The sequence below is a fragment of the Pelophylax lessonae genome (assembly GCF_965119305.1).
Source record: "Pelophylax lessonae genome assembly, chromosome: 6".
Taxonomy (NCBI): Eukaryota; Metazoa; Chordata; class Amphibia; order Anura; family Ranidae; genus Pelophylax; species Pelophylax lessonae.
In genome coordinates this window covers 196,906,000-196,933,321 of record NC_138773.1, presented here as the reverse complement: position 1 = coordinate 196,933,321, position 27,322 = coordinate 196,906,000, and the positions used below count along the sequence as shown (strand labels likewise).

At 40.8% G+C, this 27,322-nt stretch overlaps 1 protein-coding gene across 3 annotated transcripts in view; it reads right to left on the bottom strand.

Moving 5' to 3' along the window:
- The window catches only part of PARD3B (par-3 family cell polarity regulator beta), a 2,025,707-nt gene that overhangs the window by 1,122,598 nt on the left and 875,787 nt on the right, over positions 1 to 27,322 (bottom strand). For all 3 annotated transcript variants that reach the window (XM_082260765.1, XM_082260766.1, XM_082260767.1), the window contains exon 16: positions 26,765 to 26,809. In XM_082260765.1, coding sequence (XP_082116891.1) covers positions 26,765 to 26,809 — 45 coding nt within the window. The remainder of the gene's footprint in view (positions 1 to 26,764; positions 26,810 to 27,322) is intronic.

The following is a 27,322-nucleotide window of genomic DNA, read 5'->3' as shown; positions in this document are numbered from 1 at the left end:
GGGGCCTCTCTTCTCTTTTATACTCAGTTGTGACAGGACGCTACTTGTACCATATATCAAGACATTGCTTGTTTATCAAGTCAAAATTTATAAACAAATTTTGCTCGTCTTGCAAAACGCTCCCAAACCAAGTTACTCTCAATCCAAGGTTTTACTGTATGTGATTTTATATTATACAGTACTATTCCATGAATCCCCCTATAAATAAATTCTGCATAGCTCAAATGTACTTCACTGTCAAATACTAGGAAATGTGTTTTCATAAATAGTGGATGCATGTTATGCTATGTCTTCTGAGGAATTTAACTTTAGGCATAAAAGGACCAGCATGGTTATGATTGGCAGTCTAAATGGACTATGAGTTACTTTTGTCTGAGTTACAATTTCAGGAATGCAGTTTGGCAGAAAGAAAAATAATTACCAAGTATGAGACAGGTATACAAACTGCTGCCATACAACGTGTGCCTGGAGAGTTTGTGTCTGTGTCACAGGCAATTTAAATCATCAAAATCAAAATAAAGTTAAATATCCGTAGAAAACACCTAGGGGGTGTAAAGAAAATAATAATGCTGCCAACCAATAATATAATATAAATTAAGTTTGATCAGGGGTTAAATAAACTGAGAAACTGCGAATGGCGAAACTGCAGAGCGTTGTAACCAAAAAGCAACCCTTATTTAAGTTAAATAAACAAAACAATGTGCTAGGCTTAATTACTTTTAACAGGTTTTCCTGCTTCTGTCACTGCTGTTTTGCTATAGGCATGAGTTTAAATCTATTGAAATACATTTCCAACTGCAACTTTTTATGTTTTAGGCAGATACTTTAGGATTGATTGAAAATTGTGACCCATTAAAATGCTGAACATGAAGCTGCACTAGTAAAGCACACATTTTCATTACTCTGTTCCTAAGTTATTATGATCAAACCCCATTCACTCACCCTCTGGTGTGAACTGGGTCTGCATTACCACAAAATGTCTGTTAGCAGAAACAAATAGCAATTTCAAAGTTCCCTGAGCTTTTTGTTTCAACAGGAATGTTAACAATGATAATATTTTTTTTCAATGTGCATTGCAGTCCATTGCCCATTTATTTTTTGGAGGTCCTTTATGTACATCCATGGGCCAGAGTATGCACATGCCTCATTTAATTCAAGTGCAGGTCTTCTTTACATGTGTTATGTGTTGAATAGCAGATTTATTTGTTTATTCCACGTGTGTGTGCTGAGTTGCCAATTAAACTGAACACAGTAACATGCATGCACCATACACTTGAATTAAGGCTCATGATAAAGAATGCTATTACATGCACAAAAATGCATACATAAATGTAAATGGGCTCTAAAAGTGTGTGCAGGATTTGTAAACTTCACTTTCCATATCATGCATATAAATTGTCATATTTGATATAAGAAAAATGATTCACTTGTAACTGGAATTCCCTTACAAAAAATGTCCACATGTCTTTGCCATGATTGCACTAATTTCTGTTACCTTTTTTCATAGAGCAGAATAAAAGCACAATATATGGTTTGAATAACCAAGGTTTCTGCTAATGCAGCAAGTCACAAAGTCAAGTACTTTGAAAAGTTCAAAGACAGATCTCTGATTACAGTGACAGGCAAGTTCTACCTCTGCCCAAATTCTTACCATGCATTTGCTTGCACTGAGATTCCCAACAAGTCCCAGCTGCTGCTACCTAGTATAACACCACCTTACCAAGCATCCAGTCTAGTCCCATAAAAAGCCGTGTAATCAGTACTCAGCTGTCTGCAAACATCAACACATTGACTTGATATCAAAGTCTAACTGAAAGGACTTATGGACTACGTGAAGAAATGGAAGCTGGATAACCTGGTGAAAGCCTGGAAAGAAGATTTAATCCATCCTAGCAAGCATTGTCCGCTATACAAATGAATAGTATGCTGAAATCCATACCCTAGATAATTTGATGTTTCAGTTCCTGACTCCAGAGTATAAAAGAATAGCAATAGCATACTCAGTAAAGCATATATAAATAGGGCAGTAAGATAAGAGTCAAGGTCCATCTTCTGAAACTTTAATCTTTTTCATGAATTATAATATACCAACACAAGTTCCCATCGTTAAGCTGCATGCAGAACTGCAAATAGCTTCAATAACTGATCAGTCATGGGGCAACAATATCATGTAAACAGATGGTAATGCAGTAATGTAAAACATTTGGGGCATAAAAAAAGTTTAAAAAAAATAACCAACCATAAAAAACCCCAAAAAAAACAAAAAAAAGAACAACCATAAAAAAAAAATGGATTTTTGTAAGATCTTACCGTAAAATCCTTTTCTCTTAAGCTCATTGACAGACGTAGTCTTCTTGATTCTCAAGAGCTGGGTTATGTTGTCTCCGCAGGAGTAGGACTAGGCAGAAAGACAAAACGTTCTGGCTCCACCTTAGGGGCAGTCCCTGAGGGTATATCCTCCCTCTCTCTGCTACAGGGAATCAGTTCTGTTCTAAAGCAGTAACAGAGAATTTAACCCAACCCAACTCAATGATAGAGGGGCGGGTACTACGTCTGTCAATGAGCTTAAGAGAAAAGGATTTTACGGTAAGATCTTACAAAAATCCATTTTTCTCTATCGCTCATTGACAGACGTAGTCTTCTTGATTCTCAAGAGCTGGGACATCCAGAAGCAGTGCCACAAATGAGGGGTGGGATTGACAAAAAATCAAAATCCAATCTAGAAGGCCCAACCGGTGCCAAACTAGAAGTTTTAAAGGCTCATTATAAACAAAGAATGAGACTCAAAAGAAAAATTTCCAACGGAAAAAAACCCTCGAGGCAGACCACTGGTCTCCTCAAATGGCGGCCTGCAAAACCTTGCGGCCAAACACGGCATCAGATGATGCCATTACATCAACTTTATAATGTTTTGTAAAGGTATGCACCGACGACCAGGTAGCCGCCTTGCACACCTGGACCACTGACGCCTGATGGCGAAAGGCCCATGACGCACTAAGCGCCCGAGTGGAGTGCGCCTTAACAGGGAACGGGGGCTCCCGACCCTTAATAGAATAAGCCTGTACCACCGTCTGTCTGATCCATTTGGAAATGGTCGCGGCAGATGCAGGCAACCCCTTTTTGGGTCCAGCCGGGATCACAAAAAGTGAATCCGTCTTGCGAAACGAGTCTGTCGTTTTTAAGTATACCCTGATCGCCCGGACCACATCCAAGGAGTGTAAAGCAAACTCCCGAGGATGACTGGGCTTAGGACACAGGGAAGGTAATACAATTTCTTCATTCAGATGAAATTCTGAGACCACTTTTGGTAGGAAGGATGGATTCGGACGAAGAACCACCTTATCTCTATGAACCACCAGATATGGGGAACGACAAGATAATGCGGCCAGTTCTGACACCCTGCGTGCAGAAGTAATAGCCACCATGAAGGCCACCTTCTGGGACAACGTAGGCAGAGGAATCTCCCTAATATCTTCAAAGGGAGGTTTCTGAAGAACCGACAATACTAAATTAAGATCCCAGGGTGGTAACGGCGCGCGCACTGGCGGAGCCAGATGTCGCACCCCCTGGATTAAATTCCGCACCAAGGAATGAGTAGCCAAAGGCTTCTGAAAGAAGATAGCTAATGCTGAGACCTGACCCTTGATAGTGCTCAAGGCCAGTTTCTGCTCAACCCCTTGTTGCAGAAAAGCTAACATTCGACTAACCGAATAAGACCGTGGACGGAACCCCAGAGGTTCACACCATGCAATGTAGGACTTCCATGTGCGATGATAAATCTTTCTGGAAGTCGCTTTCCTTGCTTCAACTAGAGTAGGAATAACTGAAGCTGACAAACCTTTGTCCTTCAGCACCTGGGTCTAAATAGCCAGGCCGTTAAAGCCAGCGATCATAAAGCAGGATGGAAGATCGGTCCCTGAGACAGTAGGTCCTCCCTGAGAGGAAGTCTCCACGGGACGTCCGCCACCAGTCTGACCACGTTGGCGTACCAAGCTCGACGAGGCCAGTCCGGAGCTACCAGAATTACTGGAATTCCTTCCTCCTCTATCCTGCGAAAAAGTCTTGGCAGTAACGCGAGAGGAGGGAAGGCATACATTAGCTGGTATTGCCCCCACGGGGCGATCAGTGCGTCTGCGGTCTCTGCTAGAGGATCGCGGGAGCGAGCCACGAATCTCTGTACTTTCCTGTTGAATCGTGATGCCAACAGATCCACATCCGGGGTGCCCCACCGTAGGCACAACTGGTGGAGAACTTCTGGATGGAGGGACCATTCCCCCTGATCCAGAGTCTGACGGCTAAGATAATCTGCCTGCCAATTCTCCACCCCCGGAATGAACACCGCAGAGATAGCTGGAACAAATCGTTCCGCCCAGCGAAGAATGCAAGCCACTTCTTTGGCCGCTCGGACACTCTTGGTGCCCCCCTGGTGATTGACATAAGCCACGGCCGTGGCATTGCCCGACTGGATCCGAACCGGGCTGCCCTGGAGCTGCTCGGTCCAGTGAATCAGACAAAGTCTGATCGCTCTCAGTTCCAATACATTTATCGGCCACCTGGATTCTTCCAGGGACCAAAGTCCCTGGACAGATAACTGACCGAGAATTCCTCCCCATCCGGATAGACTGGCATCCGTGGTCACTATCGTCCAATATATTGGCAGAAATGACTTTCCCTGGCTGAGCATCGGAGACCGAAGCCACCAGACCAGAGACTCTCTGGTCTGTTTGCTCAATCGGATCTGATTGTCCAGGGATTCCGGATTCCGATTCCATCTGAGAAGAATCTCTTGCTGAAGAATTCGGGTATGAGACTGGGCAAATGGGACTGCTTCGAAGGAAGCCACCATCAACCCCAGAACCCTCATGCAAGTTCGAAGAGAAGACCAGCTGTTGGATAGTAACAACTGGACTGCTAATTGAATCTTCCGGAGTTTCCCTACCGGAAGAAAAACTCTTGTCCTGACTGTGTCTAGAATTAGACCCAGAAATTCGAGCCTCTGGGTGGGAACCAGAAATGACTTTTGCTGGTTCACCAGCCACCCGAATTCCTGTAAAGAAATCATAGTAATTTCTATGTTTTGTAGCAAGGTCTGAGGAGACTCTGCATGAAGCAGAAGATCGTCTAGGTAACCAAGAATCGATATGCCTCTTTGGCGCAGTAGTGCCAACATTGGGGCCAACACCTTCGTGAAGACCCGAGGAGCCGTGGCGAGACCGAAAGGTAACGCCACAAACTGATAGTGGTTCTCTTCTACGGAAAAGCGTAGAAACCGCTGATGTCCTGCGAAAATGGGAATGTGAAGATATGCGTCCTTGATGTCTATGGACGCTAGGACATCCCCTGTATGCAGGAAGGCTGCTACTGTGCAAATGGACTCCATTCTGAATTTTCTTATGTTGACAAAAGAATTGAGTGCCCTTAAGTCCAGAATTGGACGCACTTTGCCCTCTTTCCTGGGTATTGTAAATAGGTTTGAATAAAACCCCTGAAAACGTTCTGTCCAAGGAACGTGGACTACCACTCCTTGTTGTAGTAAATCCGTGACTGCTCTCCGCAGATCTTCTAAACGATCCGGGGATAGTCGAATATTGGAAGGGAAGAATCGCGCCGGTGGGAGAGATCGAAACTCGATCTTGTACCCTGACCTTATGACTTCGCAAACCCACTTGTCCGGGATTCTGGAAAGCCATGGATCCGGGAACCGGCGAAGACGTCCCCCCACCCCAGTTATGGGTGGGGGCGCACCTTCAGGCTTTGGACGATTTATCTTCAGGTCTGGAGGGGGCGGGCTTTTGCTTGCCCGACCAACGTCCCCTGAAGCCTCCTGAGGGAGCTTTGGAGGACTTATTTTTTTCACCTGCGGGACGAAAAAACCTCTTGTGAGCAGAAAAAGAAGGCCCTCGTTTTTGACGAGTTCCTTTACCTTTAACATTTTGCGGTAAAAAGGTGCTCTTTCCACCCGTGAGATCCTTAATGATCTCATCTAAGTTGGCTCCAAATAGACGCTCTCCTAAAAAGGGGATATTAGCCAATGCTTTTTTGGAACCTTGGTCGGCTAACCAACCTTTTAGCCACAGTGTACGCCTGAGAACCACCGCTGAGACTGATGCTCGCGCCAATAATGGAGTGGCGTCTAACGCCGCATCACACACAAACTGTAACCCCTGTATCATTTGTTCCAACAAATCTGATACCGCCTGAGGGACCTCTTCTAAGTCCCAGCGTAACCACTTGGTCCATTCAGTTACAGCCTGCGAAACCAGGCCAATAGCAATTATTGGTCTGAAAGCTGATCCAATCAAGGTAAACATGGTGCGAGACATAGCTTCTATCTTGCGATCCACTGGATCTTTAAAAGACGGAGCGTCTTCTAGAGGAATAACCGTGGCTTTATTCAATCTAGCAATTGGTGAATCCACCACAGGTGGTTCTGTCCATTTTTTAATGAGGGTTTCCTCAAACGGATAACGCCTGTTAATGCGTTTAGAAATAGTAGAAGTGCGTTTTGGCAGACTCCATTCTTCTTTGATTGGATTGCCAAAACATTTGGGCAATGGAAAAACCTTCGCCACTTTGATGCGTTTTTTAGTCCCAAAAGGGATTTCAGTTTCAGCTATTTCCGACGGAATACCCTGTAATCTTAAGGTTTCTTGAACAGATACAATGAGTGCGTTTACCAACGCTTCCTCTTTGGCTATGGCTGATGCCGAAACATCCTCCTCACTGTCTGAAGAGACAGTACACGAGACACCAATCCCAGATGAGGTACCTGCAACTGCAGAAATAGGCTCAGAGTCTGAATCCGAGGTTTCAGATAATAAGGGGTTAGGCGGGGGTCGCTTTCTTGCGCCCTGTCCCTGACAAGCCACTTCCACCCGGGACACAAAAGTTTCCATAATAGCTGACAATGATTCAATCGTCAGTGGGGTGCTGGAGGATCCTGCAGACCCCTCGAGGGGATCCGGAGGAGATACATGAGTGGCAGGGTCCATGTTAATTCAGGACACCTTTGCCAGAAAAAACAAAAAAACTTTTTTTTTTTTATGTGTCTCCCCCTAGCGCAATAGCGCCCCTCAGAGTACCTGCTTCTCGATCCCCACAGAGAGAGAGAGGGACCCCCAAGGCTCACCAACCGATGCAGTGAAGTTTCCAACCAACTGCAGTCAGCGTCTGTCTTTTACAGACTGGAAGGAGCTGTTGCTTTTTCCCGGGTAGAAGGACGTGACTCCGCCCCCTGTGTACGCCTTCCGGCGTTCCCAGCTCTCCATGAGGTAGCTGGGCTCATGAAACATGGCCGCCCCCATACAAGAGACATTAGACTCCAAAAACATGGCGGCCGGCGTGACCTGAGGACATACATGCACCTGGTCTACGGCAAAATGGCGGCGGACCGCCGAAATCGTTTTTCCCAGCACATCCACCTGCATCTCTGCTAAGTGGCGATTTATTGATCTACAGGAGATATACTACAAATAAGGTAGGATTATACCTCCTATGCCTGCTGTAATGCTACAGTCTGCTGGGTAGAGTGTTAGCTCTCAAACCAAGTCCACTTCCCACAAACACATACTGTATTTACAAGGGGGACTTTTAGTGTCAGATATATACTGACCATGTATGGAGGGGCCCATAATTCATACTGCCTCATAACGAGGAAAGAAAAAAGGGAACGTTTACTCACCATACCGAACCGACAGGCACCCTCTCTTCACAATACCCTCTCCACCGGGGTGGGGGGTTGTGGACCACTCCGGACGCCTCGACTCTCTGGTTCCTGGCGTCCAAGCGAGACTTTTAACTCGCAAGGTCAGTCCCTCCACTGGGACTCCGTCGCGGCCGACCCAGCGCGGAGCTCTGGTCTGCACGCGCTCGTAGGCAGAAACCGGGGTGACCACTGGATCTCAACATCCAGCCCGTCGCCCGGCCCCGCATACTTACTTGAATGTGTCGCGGCCGACCAAGCGCAATGCAATGGTCTGCGCGCACTCGTAGGCCGGCTGGGGTGACCACTAGTGTCGCCCAGTCCGGCGTTTTTGCTTGAAGATCTCACAGGAAAAAACACTGGAGAAAAAAACTACCTAAAAAAATATTTTTTCTAAAGAAAAAATCTTGCCAGGACCAAAAAGATCCCAGCAAGGAACTTAGGTCCTTACTCCTGACTAGACAGAAAAAAACTGATTCCCTGTAGCAGAGAGAGGGAGGATATACCCTCAGGGACTGCCCCTAAGGTGGAGCCAGAACGTTTTGTCTTTCTGCCTAGTCCTACTCCTGCGGAGACAACATAACCCAGCTCTTGAGAATCAAGAAGACTACGTCTGTCAATGAGCGATAGAGAAATATATATTTTTAGCTATAGAAGGAATTGATTCCCTAGTAGACACCATTCCCTCCCTCCCTAGAAGACACCATTCGGCTTTCTTGTAATAACAACTGATGCGGCCAATCAGCTGCTTGGCTGTTATTACAAGCAGCGGGAGGGGCCGTCCCCCCTCCCGCTGCTCTGCCCTGGTCTCCCGTCCCACCGGGAGGCCAGAGTGACCAGCCGGCTTGTATATCAGCTGGCCGAAGACACGGAGAAAACTAGAATCGGCTCTGATCGGGTCTCCAATGTAGCAACCTGGGTTACTGGAGCCTTAAAGGCGCCAGATTTAAAAAAAAAAAAATCACAGTATTTCAAACAGCCAAACTTGGTGTTTTGAATGCTTTTAAGTGCAGAGGAGGGGTTTTTGGTCTTACTGACCCCAGATCCCTCCATAAAGAGTACCTGTCACTGCCTATTATTGTCACAAGGGATGTTTACATTCCTTGTGACAGCAATAAAAGTGATCAAAAAAAAATTAAAAGGACAGTGTAAAAATAAAAAAATTAAATGTACCTATATTATTCAGGCTATTAGCCTGAAGGGTGGCTGGGAAATTGGCATCAGCCCTGAAAAAACAATATTGGTTGATCCCTAATAATGTCATATATATATATATATATATATATATATATTTTTAAGCCTGTAAGGAGTTATGGGACTCTCAAACCACCCTATCATCTCCTATCCTTGTAAGTATTCTAAAATCTGTGTACCAGTCTTGCTTGAGCCACTCATGCCTACTCAAGGCTATACAGAAAACAAGTAGATAATGATATTTTGCCATTTCACTAATAGTACTTGCAGAAGACTATAAATTGCAGTTCAAAAGAAATTCATTTAATTGGGAAGTACAAAGGAAGGAATGTATGTAATGTGCTAGTATTTCTAGTATATACCCAGGAATTCAATTCTAAATCTAAACAAGGAAGTAAGGAAATTATGCAGCCAAACATGGCAGATCTTTCAAGTTTGAACTGAACTTCAAGTTAGCTTAGTGGACACTGCAAGTATGGAGTTATGTGGTGACCATCAATATTAACTGGTGTCATTATATGCACAAAAAAAGCTAATGGAGACACAAATAATGTACAGATCTACTTTATTTATTCTAAATCCAGAGCATTGCATGGGTTAGACATACCCCCTTCATGAAAGCTTGGGTGATTTAGAAATACATTAGAAAGATAGACTGAATATCCATTGCCTGAGAATGTCAACAATCTTTGGGAATCTCTCTGGGCTGTTTGAAACTTGTACAGATGAAAGAGCTACACAGCCAGCAGGGGAAAATTTATCAAAACTAGAGCAGCTAGAATCTGAAGCAGTTATACATTGCAACCAATCAGCTTCTATCTTCAGCTTGGTTCAGTTAAGCTTTAAAAATGAAAACTAGAAGTTGATTGGTTGCTATCAACATCTGCTCCCTACTCTAGATTTGATAAATTCCCCCAATAGTTTACAAAAGCTGTGTTTTCCCACTTACCTATACAGTAAAAAAAAAAGCGTTTTAACCTCTTCGTGCTTTTCAAGCATTCGATATGTGAGATTCAATTAACCAAGCTTTAACACAAGGATCTTTATTTTAGCCATGTAAATTTTTAAATTTCATTGGACTGGAGAGAACTGTCACTTTTTTTGGAAAAAAATATCCTTATCCTGTAGTGTTAGCTGAGCCTATTATTTTTTAATTTGAATCCAAATTACACATCATAATACTACATCCTATGTTTGTATTCACTAGTAATTCTTATTAACAATATTTAAGCTGTTATGGTAGAATAGAATTCTAAAATTCTTACAACAATATATTATTAATAAATTGTTAGCATAATTAAGAATTTTTGCTGACTGGATACAAACTGCACCCAGGAGCTAGGCAGTACAAAACAGACTGGGGGTACAAACTAGCCTAGCCTAAAGCAGGTTTAACAGCACATGTTTAATAGGTTTCCTCTTGGTAATTTTAAGTTCCTCTTGCAACCCAAAAACGTAGTTGTAGTTCAAAATAGATGTAAACCCTAACTTATTATTAAACACACAACAGTAAAATCAGTGTGTATGCAGTAAAGCATGCTCGTTATACTCATTGTGGAACCAAGGGGTTAATCCTCCACAATGTGTAAAAAGGCAGTTGGTCCTGTATTCTCTGATCCTCTCCTTCTTCTTTTACTGTCCCCAATCCATCTGCTGATAGAACAGAGCCTTGTGGGCACTCTGCGCATGCTCAGTTTGGTGTGTATTGCTAGAGGTTTTTTTTTTTCTGGAGGGTGTATGTAAACAGCACAGGGCCAATCAGCACTGTCCAGACAAAGGGTCAGGGGTGCCTCATAGGATGAGGGGGCATGCAGCCTCATAGGACAGTCAGAGGAGAATGACAACTCCTCCTATACCTTTAACCTGTGCTCAGCCAGACGCAGATAGAAGTCACAAGACTGCTATATACTGCTGATGAGAAAATGTATTGAGCAGTTTATATTTACTAAAATAATTGTATTTCTATGTTCTGTGTGCTGTAGGAGACCAGATATAGTGAATGCAGGGTCCTGGGTTTAGTAACAATTTAAGTACACTTAGGCCCCTTTCACACAGGAGGACCCTTCATATCCGACTGTTCGTTTTTCAGGCAGATCTGAACAGATGCCCCATGCATCTCTATGGGGCATTGGATGTCAGCGGAGACATGTCCGCTGACATCCGATCCGATCTGTCAAATCTGGACGGATGAAACCCTATTTTCCATCCATCCAGAGGATCGGATCGGATGGGAAAGGATGAGAAGGGACAGACGGTCCGTTCCCATCCGATTCCCCCATAGAGAACAGCGGGGACCTGACAGCTCTGTCTCCGCACACACCGTGGAGACAGAGGAGCCATACATCTGCTCAGCGGGGGATCGGCGGATCGACCCCCCGCTGAGAAAAATGGAGTCCGCCGACAGACTCCCTTGTGTGAATGGGGCCTTAGTTTTCAAAACAGTTTAATTTGAGAATGAGTGGGAGGTGTCAAGAAACATACACAGGAGAGGGTTTCTTGTTAATTCCATCCCTAAGATTTTTTTAGTACAAAAAAAATGTTTATTCTAAATGGTCAAAGTACTCAGGCATTGGAAAAGGCAATGTTTCAGTGTAGTACACTCTAAATAAGTAATAGACAGCACTCCAAACTGCTAATGTTTTGAATTTCAAACATTTATGAAAAGAAGCATCACATAAAGACATAAAAGTACATGCAAAGGATATCCCCACAGTTTCTCTATCTAGACAAAGGTTAACTTTCAGCTACAAACATCATATAAATTTTCATTAGAACAGGGAGGGGATCCAAGCTAAAGCTGCAATTAACAAACATTAATACACATAGACAGATACCAGAAACAAACATTTGCTGGCATGCGGATGCTCAGGATATGGTGTGGGTGGGAAACACAACATTTTGGAGCAGAAACCCCTTTCCCTGTGTAATGTACTTTGAATTACTGTTATATATATATATGACACTTTCTAAGTGCTCCTTCGTTTCCAATGTCCATTAGCGAGTGACTTGAAAGTAATATAAAAGAATCCTGTTGCTCAAAAGTATGTTAGCACACAGATTCAAAAATGACAGGGGCCTGATGGTGACTGAGTAAAGGAAGTCTATAATCTGGTGTATTCCCTTTTGCCCCCAGTGGTTGCATGCTTTTTGTTTTTGACCTTGAGCAAATTGGGATGAGTGGGTGGGGTATACCTTGAAATTTAAGTAAGTTTTTTCAAGATTATCGCCATGCCAAAATTGTATTCATGTTCAAGGATAGATGAAGCTTTATGCTAGGGGAACGCAAACCTGTGGGAATTTGAATGAGGAGAGTAGCTGCATGATACAGTTCAAAATCCAGGGACACACCCCAGTTTAGGTGTACATAGGGTCCAAAATGTAAGTCTGGAAAGTTTCTTATATCAGACAAATTGACGGCTAATCATGCGTAACATATGAAAAAATTAGGAAGAAAGGAGAATGGGCAAGGTCTGAAAAAAATATAGGTATCTGGATAGAATATCCAACTTTAAAGTGTTGATTCTACCAAATCAAGGGAGATTTTGGATAAAAGGGGTTCATAATTAGGAGAGAGTATGTCAGAAAGTTGAGCAGGGATGGTGGTACCCAGGCACTTGATTTATGCAACCATTGAAAAGCGGAAAAGGCTTCGAGTATGAGGAGAAGCTGAAGCGAGGGAAAACCTGAAGAGCTTCATTCTTAGAAATATTGATTTTGAAATTACTAAGCTCACCAACACATTTGGATTCTAAAAATAGGGAGGGTAAGCTGGTGTGGGGTTGTTGAATGTACAAGAATAAATTGTCCGCGTATAGCAAATGTGGCTGAGGCTGTAGGTATACCAAGAACCAAGTCATAATGTCTAATGGCCTTGGGTAAATGTTCTATGACTATAATAAAGGGGGGGCATTGCACAGCCCTGTCTGGTACTGCTGGAGATATTGAATGATTTTGAGGATGTACTATTCATAAGTACTGGGGCTGAGGGTGAGGAGTAAAGTGACATGATCTTGATTATGAATGTAGGATCCAAACCAATTTGTTTGAGCGGAAGACATAAGTGTCAGGACCTGGATCACCTGCTGGTGGCACTTTGATTCCCAGAGTGGAAGGTTCTAGTTGTAGTGTCCACAAGCGATTGTCTCCCAGCAATTAGTCTCCACCTGATGCTGGGTGCTGAGAGGATATTTAGTCCCTTCCCTACTATATGATAGCTAGATTCATGCTTGCTTTGTTATCCTGGGTCTATTTCCTGTCTAATCTTGGTTCTGCCTTGCATCTTGATCTGGTTCCTGCCAGTTGTACCTGTAGCCAGTACCCAGCTGCCTCTTTTCTGCTGCCCTTGTTTCTTATACCAGTCCTGGTTCCTCTTTCTGACTGTTCCTTGCACCTTCAGCATAACCCTGTTGATTCATGCTCCCCTGTTGTTTTATATATTGTATTATAATTTGTTTGGTTGTTAGGTTTTCTGTCTCTTAGGCCTTTTGTCACTTGGCTTTTTGTTGACTTATAGGGGTTGGATTACTAAAGGAAAATAGACTCTGCAATTTCAGTTGCTTCAGGACTTAGTAAATTAGCAAAGATTCACTTTGTAAAGAATACCCAATTACAAGCAAAGAAAAAAAAAATCTTTGCTTGCAATGAATTGGATGACGGAAGTCAGCAGAGCTTCTGCACAGTCTATTTGCCTTTAGTAAATCAACCCCATAGCTTCATGCTTGCTGTAAATACTGTTTGTTGGTGTTTGTATGGGTTTTGTTATACTATTAATTAATACTATTAATAAACTTACCTTATTATACACAGTCTGATTTTGGTTTCCTAAGTGCAGCTACACAGAACTGGTCATCCCTGCTGCTGGATGCTTGCTTTTGATATCCCTGAAAGTAGGTATGGCCAACTAACCCTATAAAAAACTTTTTTTGTTGCGGAAAGGAAGCAGGACTGAAAGGTATCTGGAAGTTTTTGTGGTATTGTCAGTCAGAAGTTGTGTTACCACAAGGCTCTGTACTAGGTCCTGTTCTATTTATTCTTTATGTGAGTGATATAACTAAAGGGTTGCTGGGTAAGGTATGTCTTTTTGCTGATGATACAAAGGTGTTCAATCGGGTTGATATTCCTGGAGATGATGTAACATGATTTGACATTGCTGGAAGATTGGTCAAAGCAGTGAAAACTGCACTTCAATGTTTCTAAATGTAAAATAATGCACCTAGTCATCATATTAGGGGACTTCAATTATCCCAACATTGACTGGGAAGAGGGGACTACACACTCACTAAAGGCCCGTCTCTTCATGGAAACCTTACAGGACAACTACATGTCTCAGTTGGTGGATTCTCCGACATTTAGCGTAAATAACAATATAATAAGGCAAGAAGGGAACATAAGAACCCTAAACTTCAGAAGGGGAAACTTTCCCAAATTGTGCTCAATGATGGAAAGGGTAAACTGGGACCAAACCCTAGGAACACTGACCATGGAGGAAAAATGGGAATGCTTTAAAACATATTAAACAAATGCATCTAGCTGTGCATTTCTATGGGTAATACATTTAGAAGAGACAAAGCCAAACCTAGCTGGCTAAACTGTAATGTTAAAAAACGTATTAGGGGAAAACAAATGGCCTTCAAGAAATATAAATCAGAGGGCACAGTATCGGCTTTCCAGCAACACAAGGTAGCAAATAATAAAAATAAATACGAAATCAAAATGGCTAAAATCAACTTAGAGAGACAAATAGCGGAGGATAGTAAAAAAAAACCCTTAGACATTCTTTAAATATATAAACAGCAAAAAAACTAGGGTAGAGCATGTTGCACACATAATTAACGATGAGGGGAGGATGGTTACAGAGGACACTGAAAAGGCAACCGTGCTTAATGCTTTTTTCTCCTCAGTCTTTACACAGGAAAAGGAGGGGTACACTGACCATGACTGTATGGTTAGCAGTAATTCACAGGACTTGCCGCTATGGCTAACAGAGGGTGAAATCAGGGAAAGGCTGGATAAAATTAACACAAATAAATCACCAGGCCCGGATGGCGTACATCTGGGAGTACTCAAAGAACTTAGTATAACTATATCTAGACCACTGTTCCTGATCTTTGCTGACAGTATTATAACAGGAAATGTACCAGGGGATAGGAGGAAAGCGAATGTGATACCGATATTAAAAAAAGGCAGAGGCACGTCCTGGGAAATTATAGGCCGGTCAGCCTGACATCGATAGTATGTAAACTTCTAGATGGGATGATAAGGGACTATATCGTAGAGTTTGCTAAAGACAACAACATCATCAGCAGTAATCAGCCAGGGTATACAAATGGGCATTCTTGTCAAACCAATCTCTTAACATTCTACGAGGAGGTGAGCTGTGCGCTAGATAGGGGGAGACCAGCGGATGTGGTGTACCTGGATTTCGCCAAGGCGTTTGATACAGTTCCCCACAAGCACTCAATTTATAAAATAAGGTCTGCAGGCATCGACCACAAGGTTTGCTCTTGGATACGGAACTGGCTAAAAGGGCATGTACAAAGGGTGGTAATAAATAGCGCATACTCAGACTGGTCTGGGGTGGTAAAGTGGGGTCCCCCAGGGTTCAGTCTGGGACCAACCTTGTTCAATTTATTCATAAACAGCATTGAGGACGGGATCATTAGTTCTATATCAGTTTTTGCAGATGACACAAAATTGGGCAGGGCAAAAACTGCGTAGCATGAGGCAGATATTTTACAGAATGACCTGAACAAAATAAAAGAGTGGGCAACAACATGGCAAATGAGGTTTATTGTGGAGAAGTGTAAGGTTTTGCACTTGGGGACTAAAAACATAAAAACACGATACACTTTAGGGGGGGAACCTTTGGGGGAATCAAAAATGGAGAAAGATCTGGGAGTCTTGGTAGAGGATAGACTAGGCAATAGCATGCAATGTCAAGCGGCAGGTGCCAAAGCCGGCAGAATATTAGCATGCATAAAGGAGGGGATGTATTCCAGAGATAAAACTATAATCCTACCACTTTATAAAACTCTGGTCCGACCGCATCTGGAGTATTCTGTCCATTTCTGGTTGCCAGTCCTCAGGAGGGATGTTTTGGAGCTGGAGAGAGTCCAGAGAAGGGCAACTAAACTAATTAGGGGATTGGAGGACCTTGATTATGAAGAACCTCTACAATCACTTAATTTATTCTCCCTGGAGAAGAGACGCCTGAGAGGGGACATGATAGTAATTTACAAATACCTCAATGGTGATCTCAGCATAAAAAAAAAGCTATTCAGTCGCAAGGATTGCATGAGGACGCGAGGACATTCAATGCAATTAGAGGAGAAGCGTTTTAACCTCAGGCAATGCAGGGGGTTCTTTACTGTTAGGGCTACAAGATTGTGGAATTCTCTACCACAAGAGGTAGTTTCTGCGGGAAGTATGGCTACTTTCAAAAGACTCTTGGACATACATCTCAAGGATCAGAACATTAAGGGGTATGAGAGATGATTACGGCCACACACACCTACACAGGTTGAACTAGATGGACTATTGTCTTTATTCAACCTCAACTACTATGTAACCTAGGGAAAAATAATCCCTTGACAGAGTGCAACATTGGTGGTACAGTGTTGGCCAGCACTACAGAGGAAAAAATATTTGGGGGTACTTATTACAGATGATTGCAAAATTGGCAAACAGCGTGACCAGGCAGTGGGAAAAGTGAATAGAATTCTAGGATGCATCACTAGAGGGATCTCCAGCAGGAGGAAGGAGGTCCTGATTACCCTATATAGATCTTTACTGAGACCTCATTTAGAATTAGACTTCAGGAACTTAATGTACAGTCTAGAGAAAAGAAGGGAAACGGGAGACATGATTGAAACCTTTAAATATATCAAGGGGGTGAATAAGGTTCAAGAGGGCAGTATTTTCAATATGAAACCAAAATTAAGAACACAGGAACATGACATCAAACTAACAGGAGGAAAGTTCAAAAATAATCTTGGAAAGTATTATTTTACTGAAAGGGTAGTTGATGCTTGGAATGGACTTCCAGCAGAGGAAGTGAGTCAGTCAACATTAAATTGCTTCAAACATAGTTGGAACAAACAAATCTATACTCAAAATGTAAAAAAAAAAAAACAAACTATAACCCCTCAAAAAACCCGAAAACGTGTAAAAAAAAAAAGTGAAATCTCGGTGGGTCGATCACTTGATCTTTTTTTCTGTTGTCACTTTTCTATGGTTAGAATTTCTGCAAACAGCAGGATCTTTCCCAGGTTTAGGGATGAGGGTAATGGTAGAATAGAAGATTAAATAATGGAGGATGTGCTTTGTCAAAAGGATTACATTTCTGAGCCATGACAGGGAAAATGGGAGAGTAGCAAACTATTTGCCCGATTTCAGGGCCATAATAGTGGTAAGAAATTCAGATTCAATTAGGGGAAAGTCTAAGTCAGAGGCTGTTTAGGGGTCTACAGTGGGCAGGGCAGTCTCATGTATTTATGAGGCAATAGGGTTGGGTGGGTTGGTACTATGAAACCACTGGTGAAGGTATTTACTAATAATGACAGGTATGCAGTTTGTCTGGAAGTGTGTTTTTTGGAAAAACTAAATTTTTGCTTTAGATTTCTGAAAATGGAATAGAATTTGAGGTCTCTTCTCTGGTATATTCTGCCCTCTACAGCTGAATGACGAGAAGGTAGAATAGCTGTTAGCCATGAGGAAAATAAATCTGAAAAACAGTTCTTATATAGTGAGGTTCCACACCAAAACTGGTAATACAATAGAGGGAGGATGGAAGGAATAGAGTAATAATAGAATAGATAGAATAATATAATATAGCGGAAAGTACAAACCACTTGCCGACCACCTAATTGTAAATATACTTCATGTCTTTTATCTTTATTTACAGCAGGTGTCTGGCTTTTAGATAAAAATGATCACGGTGATTCACAACAGGATCACTTTTATAGGAGACATGCCCCCCTCCTGCCGCTACCTGGTGGTTTCTGAGCTTACCGGAGCCTTCGGTAACCCGGAAACCGATCTGGTGCAGCCAATGGCTAGGCAGGAAGCCGAGTGAGGGCAAGATAGCCCCCACTTGGCTCTATCCCCTCGGAGAACTGGAGCACCTTCTGATGTCACGCCTGCCTCTCGGTCTTAAAGGGCTGTTTTTTTCTTTCTTTTTTTTTTTTCTTATTTGCGTTTAAAGGTAAATGAGACCCCCCAAAAAGACCCTTGATCTCTCAATAAAGAGGACTTGTCATGCTTTTTTCTATTACAAGGGATGTTTACATTCATTGTGATAGGAATAAAACTGATAAGAGAAAAAAAAAAAGGGACAGTATAAAAAAGTAAAGCTCCCCATCCCTCCGTGCTCGCGCACAAAAGCAAATACATAGGTAAACAGTGTTCAAACCACACATGTGAGCTATCCCTATGATCATTAGGGTGAGGGCAATCATTCTAGCACCAGACCTCCTTCTGTAACTCTAACCAGGTAACCTGTACAAATTTTTCAAGCGTCGCCTATGGAGATATGTAAGTACTGTAGTTTGTTGCCATTCCATGAGCACAGGCAATTTTAACCTCCCTGGCGGTATGATTGTTTCTGATTTTAGGTACCATTATTTTGCATCTAATTCTTAAGGAGGAGCAGCCCAAACCAACTATTTACATATAATTTTTTTTACTGTGCGCTTTTCTTTATAACATCTCGGGTATGATAAAGTTTGAAACACAAAATCATAAATTATAATATAATAAATAACTATAAAAAAGTTAACATATATTTATATATATATATATATATATATATATATATATATATATATATACATACACACACACACATGCCACCGGTTCCACCCCCCTGCGACGTGACGCTCGCAGGGAACGGAAGCCGGGGCACAGAGCTTTAGGCGGAAGATCCGGCCGCTGTATGCTGTAGGAACACATCACGGGATCCCGGGGACAAGGTAAGTAACCCCTCTTCCGGGATCCAGGGATGCTCCCTGGCGGTACCCCGAGTGTGGCTCAGGGTTACCGCTAATGGCACTGAAATTCCACCCCGAGCCACACTCGGGAATACCGCTAAGAAGGTTAAAGCATGACATGATATCACTTTACTCAGCATAACATCATCTTTAACATTATACAAAAAAATTGGGCTAACTTTAATGCTTTTTGTTTTTTTTTTTAAATTCATTAAAGTGTATTTTTTCCCAAAAAATTGCATTTGAAAGATCCCTGCACTAATTAAACGGCCACCATTTTATTCTCCAGGGTCTCTGCTAAAAAATATATATCATTTTTGGGGGGTTCTAAGTGACTTGGTAACAAAAAATACACATTTTTACTTGTAAACAAAAAATGTCAAAAAAGCCAGGGTCAGCAAGTGGTTAACTTATTTCCCATAAGCATTGACTTCAAATTTTTTTTTTTGCCAGATTCTGGCAGAATTGGTCAAACAGAATTCTAAGACAATGCTGCCAAGTATAGCAGAAACCTAAGAATATACATTCACCATATACTAGTAGCACCATTTTCAATATGTATTGGAGCAGTGCATCAAATACACTGAATAACGCTAAATGGGGGAAAGTGGAAATCACATGCCACCCACAAAGGGCAAGGCTAGAACACTAAATGGGAAGAGGACAACTGATAATAGCCCAAGATGGAGTTGTAATACTACAAACTGATTGCCAAATAATCATGTGAGGAAGTACTGTACATATTTAAAATGCAAGTAATTGCACTGGTATGTTCATAAAGTTTAGAATCAGGAATAGTGCACAGTATATGATATAATACCAAGGAGGAGATGTAGCTCATCAATTCAAAACAAATGATATAGGATATCATTAGAATTATATCGAGAAACATTTTCTATTTGTGTAGGCATGAAACAGGGCAAGACACAAACATTTATAAATGAGAAGTAACACTGGGGATACCCCTATTTAAATTTCAACAGAACAGCAACAAACAGGTAAAGCATCACGAGTTATAAGCCAAAAACAAGGCAAAGCCAAAAAAAGGCTGATGGATAGCTTCAATTGTTTGATGATTTCTGTGAGGTAGAACAAAGAGGTTTCTTCTTGGATTGGCATTGCCATTGGGCATCAGGCAGATTGAGAGGTAGTCCAGGGGTCGTAGGATTTAAAAGTCAGGGAGAGCGATGTTAGACAGTTCCAGAGTCCCTATGTAGTTAAATAGGTCCCCCAGGTTTTGGAAAACTGCTGATTTTCCTTCAGAGTTGAAAAGGAAAACCCCCACTGATATTAGAGATGTTTTTGCACCCCTGTTAATGACCTAAGCCTAAGGGTCTGACCTGTGAGATTAGGAACAAGAATGACAGGTGTTTCAATAAACAAAATAGTACCTTGTGTTTTCGCCACTAGGAAAATCTCATCTTAAATTTTGTAGAAAATAGTTCTGGGAAAAGAGGGGTCTGGGTTCTTAAGACCTAATGCTCTATGTATATGATCCACTTGATCAACTTAATCAGTTGGAGAAACAGAATGAAGATGGCCATAGCTGCAGAAGGCAAATCTTGTCTACAGATTCTGGAAGATCACAAATCCTTTTGTTGTTACGGTGATAACGGTTCTCAGTGTAATCCTGTTAGTACATCTGTTGGTTTTTAAGGACAATATGCTCATTCAGTGTAACCTAATGTGAATTCAGACCTCTACAGCATTCCTCAGAAGCTTGCTCTAGGTCCTCCATTCTGGCTTCCATGTCTTTTTTTCAAATCAACTATCTCCTTTCTTTTTGTATGCTTTAGCTGAGTGAGAAAAGACTCAAAGTTTTGCTTAGTGGGCAGAGTTTTTTTTACAGCTTTCTATATCTCAGCCTATTTGGAGCATAAAGAGGCTTGGAATTCACACCTGGAGAGCGGTGCTAGGTGCCCACCTGCAGAGCTGTGTCAAGGCTGGTTCACACAAGAATGGATAGCTGCCAGAGCACTGTATCTCTCCAGCAGCTGTCCATTCCCAACTGCGGTGGGGGCAGTGTGGTGCTCTATTCAGCGCATCATGCACATCTCCCTTTTTTGTTGTTCTTGTACAAACATTATTTGAAGTGTACAAAAGTATACTTTATTCATGCTGCTGCACAGTGCATTGCGATTCTGTACAGTGCACCGTGATAAAAATGAAGCATGTTTGCATTTTAGGGCAGCTCTGTAGCGCATTGCAGTGTGAATGAGACACACAGTGTGGGTCCTAGCAGTGACAGGCGTTTTACAATGCACTAAAAAGCCTGTCACCACACTATGTGCATGTTAGGGAAGATGAAGCTGAGCCATGAGATGAAAAGACAGAACAGGTAAACAGCCTGTTGATCAGAGACAAACCACTAGTTTTCTTATCTTGCCTAGTGCCCGCTTTACCCATCTGTGCTGTCTGTTGTGAATTCAGATGATAGGGAGCTCTGTGAGGGCTGCTAATTGCCCTCTGTGGCGGGAGCCGCTGGCCAGAAGATTTCACAGCTCCATGTGCCAAGCCACAACCCCAGATCTAATTAAATACCATGACGTTTGGCCGTATTTAGAAAACACTGACTAGCAAAGGTACCAGGTATGAGATCAGCCTACAAGAGCACCAGAAATAATTTCAATGAAAGCTGCAGATCTAACAATATTGAAAAATACCTTTTTAATTTATTTTACTAAGGTAAATTGTATCTGAGATTTTAGTAATTGCATTTACATATACTTCAAGGGAAAGCAATAACAATTGTGACTATTATGCTAACCTATCTGATCTATTATCCCCCCCCCCCCGCCCCCGCATCCCTATCCCCAAAATGCGGCTAACTGGCAGTGGCATATGGAGTGACCTGAGATCATCCACCATCCAGCTGTCATCTAATTTCTTTAGTATATGGTTTTAGTACTTTAACACATATTTACCAGTTAAACAGACCTTTCGAGAAATGTACTACTCTTTCTTGCCTTCTTCATTAACATTTTTGATTGCAAAGATATATTCAAAGAGCAGTACAAGAACAACATTACTATCTGTAAATGCAAACCTTTCCAGGGCCGAAAAAGTTATGTTCCTGTCATCTATTCTAAGAAATGCTGTTCTCCAGAACACATTAAGTAAAATAAATCTTCCCTTGGTGAAGCTGGAATAAAAATTAGTGTGCGGAAAGCAAGTTCCAGAAGAGCATATTAAAAAGAAAAAAACTTACTGCAGTTTGTGGAATGCAGAAGAAAAATAATAGTGAATTTATTTGCTATGCAGTATTTTAATAAAAAGAAATTCTTTTATTATGTTGTTATTAGTGGTTTCGAGCAGTGTGCTCATTTTTAATGTACTAGTAGTTATGGATTTTCACTGGCAGAAATGAATTTCAAGTTGACAGACCATAATAACAAATGTATTTGTGAATTCTTATCCTTGGTGTTTCTTGCACAGGGAGAAAATAAAGCTGACATAAGTGTGATATGTGCCTGCTATATGGGCCGACATAACTATATTTTAATTAACCTGTGATAATTACATTGAGAAATGAAGCAGTGAATTGTAGTTAATGTCTCTGTCTAAACTGTAAGATTCTGTTTCTTCCTGGATCATTACCTATAGTATGTAAAATATTGTATTGCTTCTTGGATAGTAGAGGTCATTCAGTTTTAAAGTGCTGTACGTTATCTGGGAAGCAATAGAGGGAACAATGTTCACTTTTTAGTTGTCTATTCATTACCTTTATACATATTACAATGAAATATTTAAAGCTACAGACAAAAACGGCAACGTGCACAAGCACAGTTGAAACCATACTGTTTTGCAGACAATTTTACCAGCCAATCCTACTCAGTCTTGTGATCCAGGTACCCCTGTCAGACAGCACAGCAGAATCTTGCATCTACCTGTAGAATACACTGCAAGCAATATAGCCTTGTCCAGGACCTATACCAGCTTTTAGCTGTGAAAATAGGGCTCCACACACACTGGACTTACAAAAATGCCAGTTCCCTTGCAGAAAAAAAATGCTCATATAGAGTGTTTTTTGTGGAGTTTAGTTTAGGAGAGTTTTGCGAGGTTTTTTTCTGCCAGAAAACTACAATCAGAAACGTAAACCAGAAGGGTTTTGTTTCCCGACTCTTAACGCTGAGCCTAATGTGCATGGACACATAGAATTATATTGATCTGCTTCTACAGGCAAAATGTAAAACTCCTGTACTAGCAGCGATTTTAAAGCCAGTGTGCATGGAACTTAAAGGACCAGAAGCACACAAATTAAGTCATCCCTCTGCTCTCTCCTTCAGTTAGCATGTTCACAGAGTTACATCAAAGAAGTGGAGCCCCAATTGGCTCTAAGAGCTACTGTGTATGACATAAAGATAGTAATGTCAAGAAAGGTTCAAACATGTGTGCCAGCAAGAAGCAAAATTTTGGTCTGTGTGTACCACTCTCTGATAAACAGGAGCTGATCAAAATGTCCTGCTGGAAAACTATTGGCTGCAGTGTTGATCTGTGCAGTCTAACTCCTTTTAGAATACAATAGTGCAGCGGGGGAGATTGCTGCATCCACATCGCTTGTTTAGATGCAGGAATCCACAAGGTTTTTTTATGCAACCCACTGGCTGAACAGAAAAAAAAAGCACTCTGTGTGTACACAGCTTTCATTAGTACTATTATATGATCAAAAATTTTGATTATTTTGTGTCAAATAGATAATGCCTTAAAATTATTTTTTCTCAGGGCCCATCATGGTAACATTACTGATTACTTTTCTAATAAGCTAGAGTATGCTGGCTCTAAACATTTTAGACAATGTCAAAACTCTCAGAGCTATTCTTAAAAGACTTCTTGGTTCATCTTATCCTTGTATTTTAATGTACATGTAAATTCTTATATTGATTTTATATTCCTATGCATGTTTTTTATTTCATTTAAATAAAGGAGAGAAAAATACCAAATACAAAAAAAAACATTTTACATATGTAAACAGTCTTTTATCATGTCCTCTGTCATTCATGGCTGTCCTTTTTTTTAGCCAATATAGGATACATAACAACAATCGATGGGTTCAAACAAATTGTGGCTTCCTAACCACCTAATTGTTTAGAATGTAATGTTTATCTAATACCATTTTTTCCATTTATAATAAGGAAAGGCATGGATAGGTTAAACCCCCTGACAAGGTTTTGTTTTGGGGGACTTTTGGCTCTCTGTGTCCTTTTGGGCAGATTTTTTTATCTTGAGACATAATAGGAAGTACAATTGGAAGAACATTCTTCCAAAAGGCCCGTACACACGATAAGAAGATTGTAAGTAAAATTTCGTCAAACGAACGATCTGCCAGTTTTCAGATCATTATATGGTACTTTCGACAGCCGATTCAGAATTTTTGAATGACAAAAACTGAATGTGCAGACTATACAAGTTTTTTGTACGTAAACACAATGCCTGATTTTAGTTTAATTAGTACAGTTTTTGTCTGAAAAAAATCCTAAGAGCAAGACTAAGCATACTCGGAAACAAAACAATGCAACACATAACATCACTTCTGAAGTTTTAAAATTCTGTTGTACGAGAATTTTCGTATGTTGAGTAACCTTTTCTATTTCGATATGAGACTAGCATGCAACAAAAAATGGACGGAAATTCCTCTGATAATCTGATCAAGTGTACGAGGCTTTCGACAGCTGTCATTGGAATAAGCGTTTCCATTGGCAAATTTCCCCTCTATTACTGACTCAATTACTGATCAGAATGTTAGACTTCTCCTCACTGTCAATCCTGGTGACAATTGTTACCAGGACAAACAGATTGAATCTTCCTATAGAGAACACAGACCGCAATAAAAACCTGACAAAGGTACTAACCCTTCTCTTTTTTTCTCTAAAACAAAAAAACTACTTTAATGGTCAGCCTCTGTACTAAAAGAAGAACTGGTTCAGGTAGCTACAAAGTACCCAATCACTGCTACAATCTGAGAACCCGAGACACCAACAAGCCTTTTTTGTCCAGCATTTCTCAACCTTTGTAACATGGAAGAAGCCTTGAACTAACAATTAGTTTTAGAGAGCCTGAATACAGCTCATAAGAAATTGACAGTAAGTTGTAGATCTAAGAAGGAATAACACAATAATTGCCTAGTACACACGATAAAAAAAATAGTACGAAAAATACTGCTTTCCAAGTAATTGTACAATAATCTGATCGTTAGTACACAGCTTTTGAGAGCTGATGACAAAAGTTCATGTGAAATTATCTGAATGGACAATCATGAACGTTTTTCTTGTACGATACTAGAACAAATGATTTTTCCTAATTCAGTACAGTATTCATCCAGAAAAATCAGAAGACCAAGACCACACATGCTCTGGAATACATTACAAAACAATACAACATATTATATCACTTCCGAAGTTGTATTCTGTCGTACAAGAATTTTCATCACTTTAGTAACCTATAGATTTTCGATGTGACTAGCATGCAAAAAAAGAAAAAAAAAAAAACCAGATGATCATTCGTCTCATATTTTAATAGCGTGTATGAGGCTTAAGGAATGTGCCACACTTGCCACATTTTACACTTCGGGTTGCTCTATATAAGAAAATATAAATTTTAGCAATTGTATTGAAATTTTTAAAAAATGCCTCAAAAGAAATGCAAACAGTGAGCATTGAACTACTACCAAATATTGGTGGTCAGGCAAAAAAAAAAAAAAAAATGACCCCTTACACTGATGGTCAGTCATAGAAGGCCTTAGTAAACTGGTGGTCAGTGGGAAGCATGTCCCCCCACATATAGCAGAAAAGATCACTGGTTTCAGTGGTAGCTTATCTGAGAGACATATCTGAGCTCATTGCTCAAGAAAACCCTAGCAACCTCTGAATGAACCCTGGTTGAGATAGGTTGGATTAGTCCCTATGCTTCATTCAATGCCAAGAAGCCCAGAGTTTTGTGAATTAAGTGTACCACTCCTTTCAGCTCCTGAATAGTTCTTCAGCCTTTGTATCATATTATGTTGCAGTCCAACAGCCTGTGTATTACTCTTCGGATTTATGAGTTTTGAGCTCACACAAAATGTCCAGCAGCACATGCTCTGAGGTCTATATAGTCACCTTAATATCTCTTTAAAGGGTAGAGAATAGGTAAACTGAGACTTCAATGGACCTTAAGAGGGACATAAAGCTGTTTAATGAGTGCTCATGCATTTTTATTTCCACACAGAGGGTTGTAAGCTCCTTTTAGACCATGCTTAATGTTGTTAAACAGACAAAATGAAAAAGTTAAATACATAATGTATTTCAATAAAGTATTTAAACATAAAAGAAAGAAAAAAAAAACACAAAACATTGGTGTCCACACATATAATTTAACTTGGTATCTGATTTTTAGAGACTGTCCCTTTTTTGCAAATAAATTCCTCTGTCCCCAATTCTTCCACAATTGTCCTTCTTTTTACTCAGATGTAATTATGTGAATAAATAAATACAACATCCAAGGTATTTATATTAGAGTAAACATTTAATCCATCCTTCAGATTCTCACACTGGCCATTTTTTATACTGGTAAAGAAAAGATGTGTTGTAAATCATCTTAGACCATCATTTTTTTATAATAATTTGTCACGGTATACATGGCCAGGGGGTATAGCATGGGGTATCCACTGCCTAAATACTGTCTGCTAAAAGGTGTCCCTCTCTGCCACATTAGAAGGTTGGTATAGTTTAGGCGTATTTGCCAATGCAAAGGGAATGACAAAATGTCCTGTTATGTAAACCACTGTGGAATGCAAATTGCAAATTTAAAAAAAAGCTGAATAGTGTATGGGACTACCAATAGATCCCAACTATGTAGACATCACACTAAATTTTTACTAAAAAAATGCATACATGAAAGTTCTTACCTGACTTAAGCTCATTTAAGGAGGCAATCTTGCTTTCATCAGGCACTGAAACAAAAAATATAACATATATATCAATTATATATACATATACTGTGTGCACAATTAGGCAAGTGAGTTTTTTGACCAAATCATAATTTTTTGCAAATTGTCAAACTCCAAGCTGTATAAACTTGAATGCTTTTTGAATTTAAGTATATCAGGCATTGTGTATTTGTGTAATGAGGGAGGGTGTGGCCTAAGGAGCTCAACACCCTATATCAAGGGGAACATAGTTATTAGGCAGCTTCTTTTCCTCAGGAAAATAGGCCAAAAAAGAGATTTAACTGACTCAGAAAAATCAAAAATTGTGAAAGGTCTTTTAGAGGGATGTAGCACTCTTGAAATTGCTAAAATATTGGGGCATGATCACAAAACCATCACATGTTTTGTTGAAAATTGTCAACAGTGTCGCAAGACATATGTTGAGAAAAAACGAAGCAAATTAACTACCAAAGATTTGAGAAGAATCAAACGTGAAGCTACCAGGATCCCACTATTCTCCAGTGTTGTCATATTCCT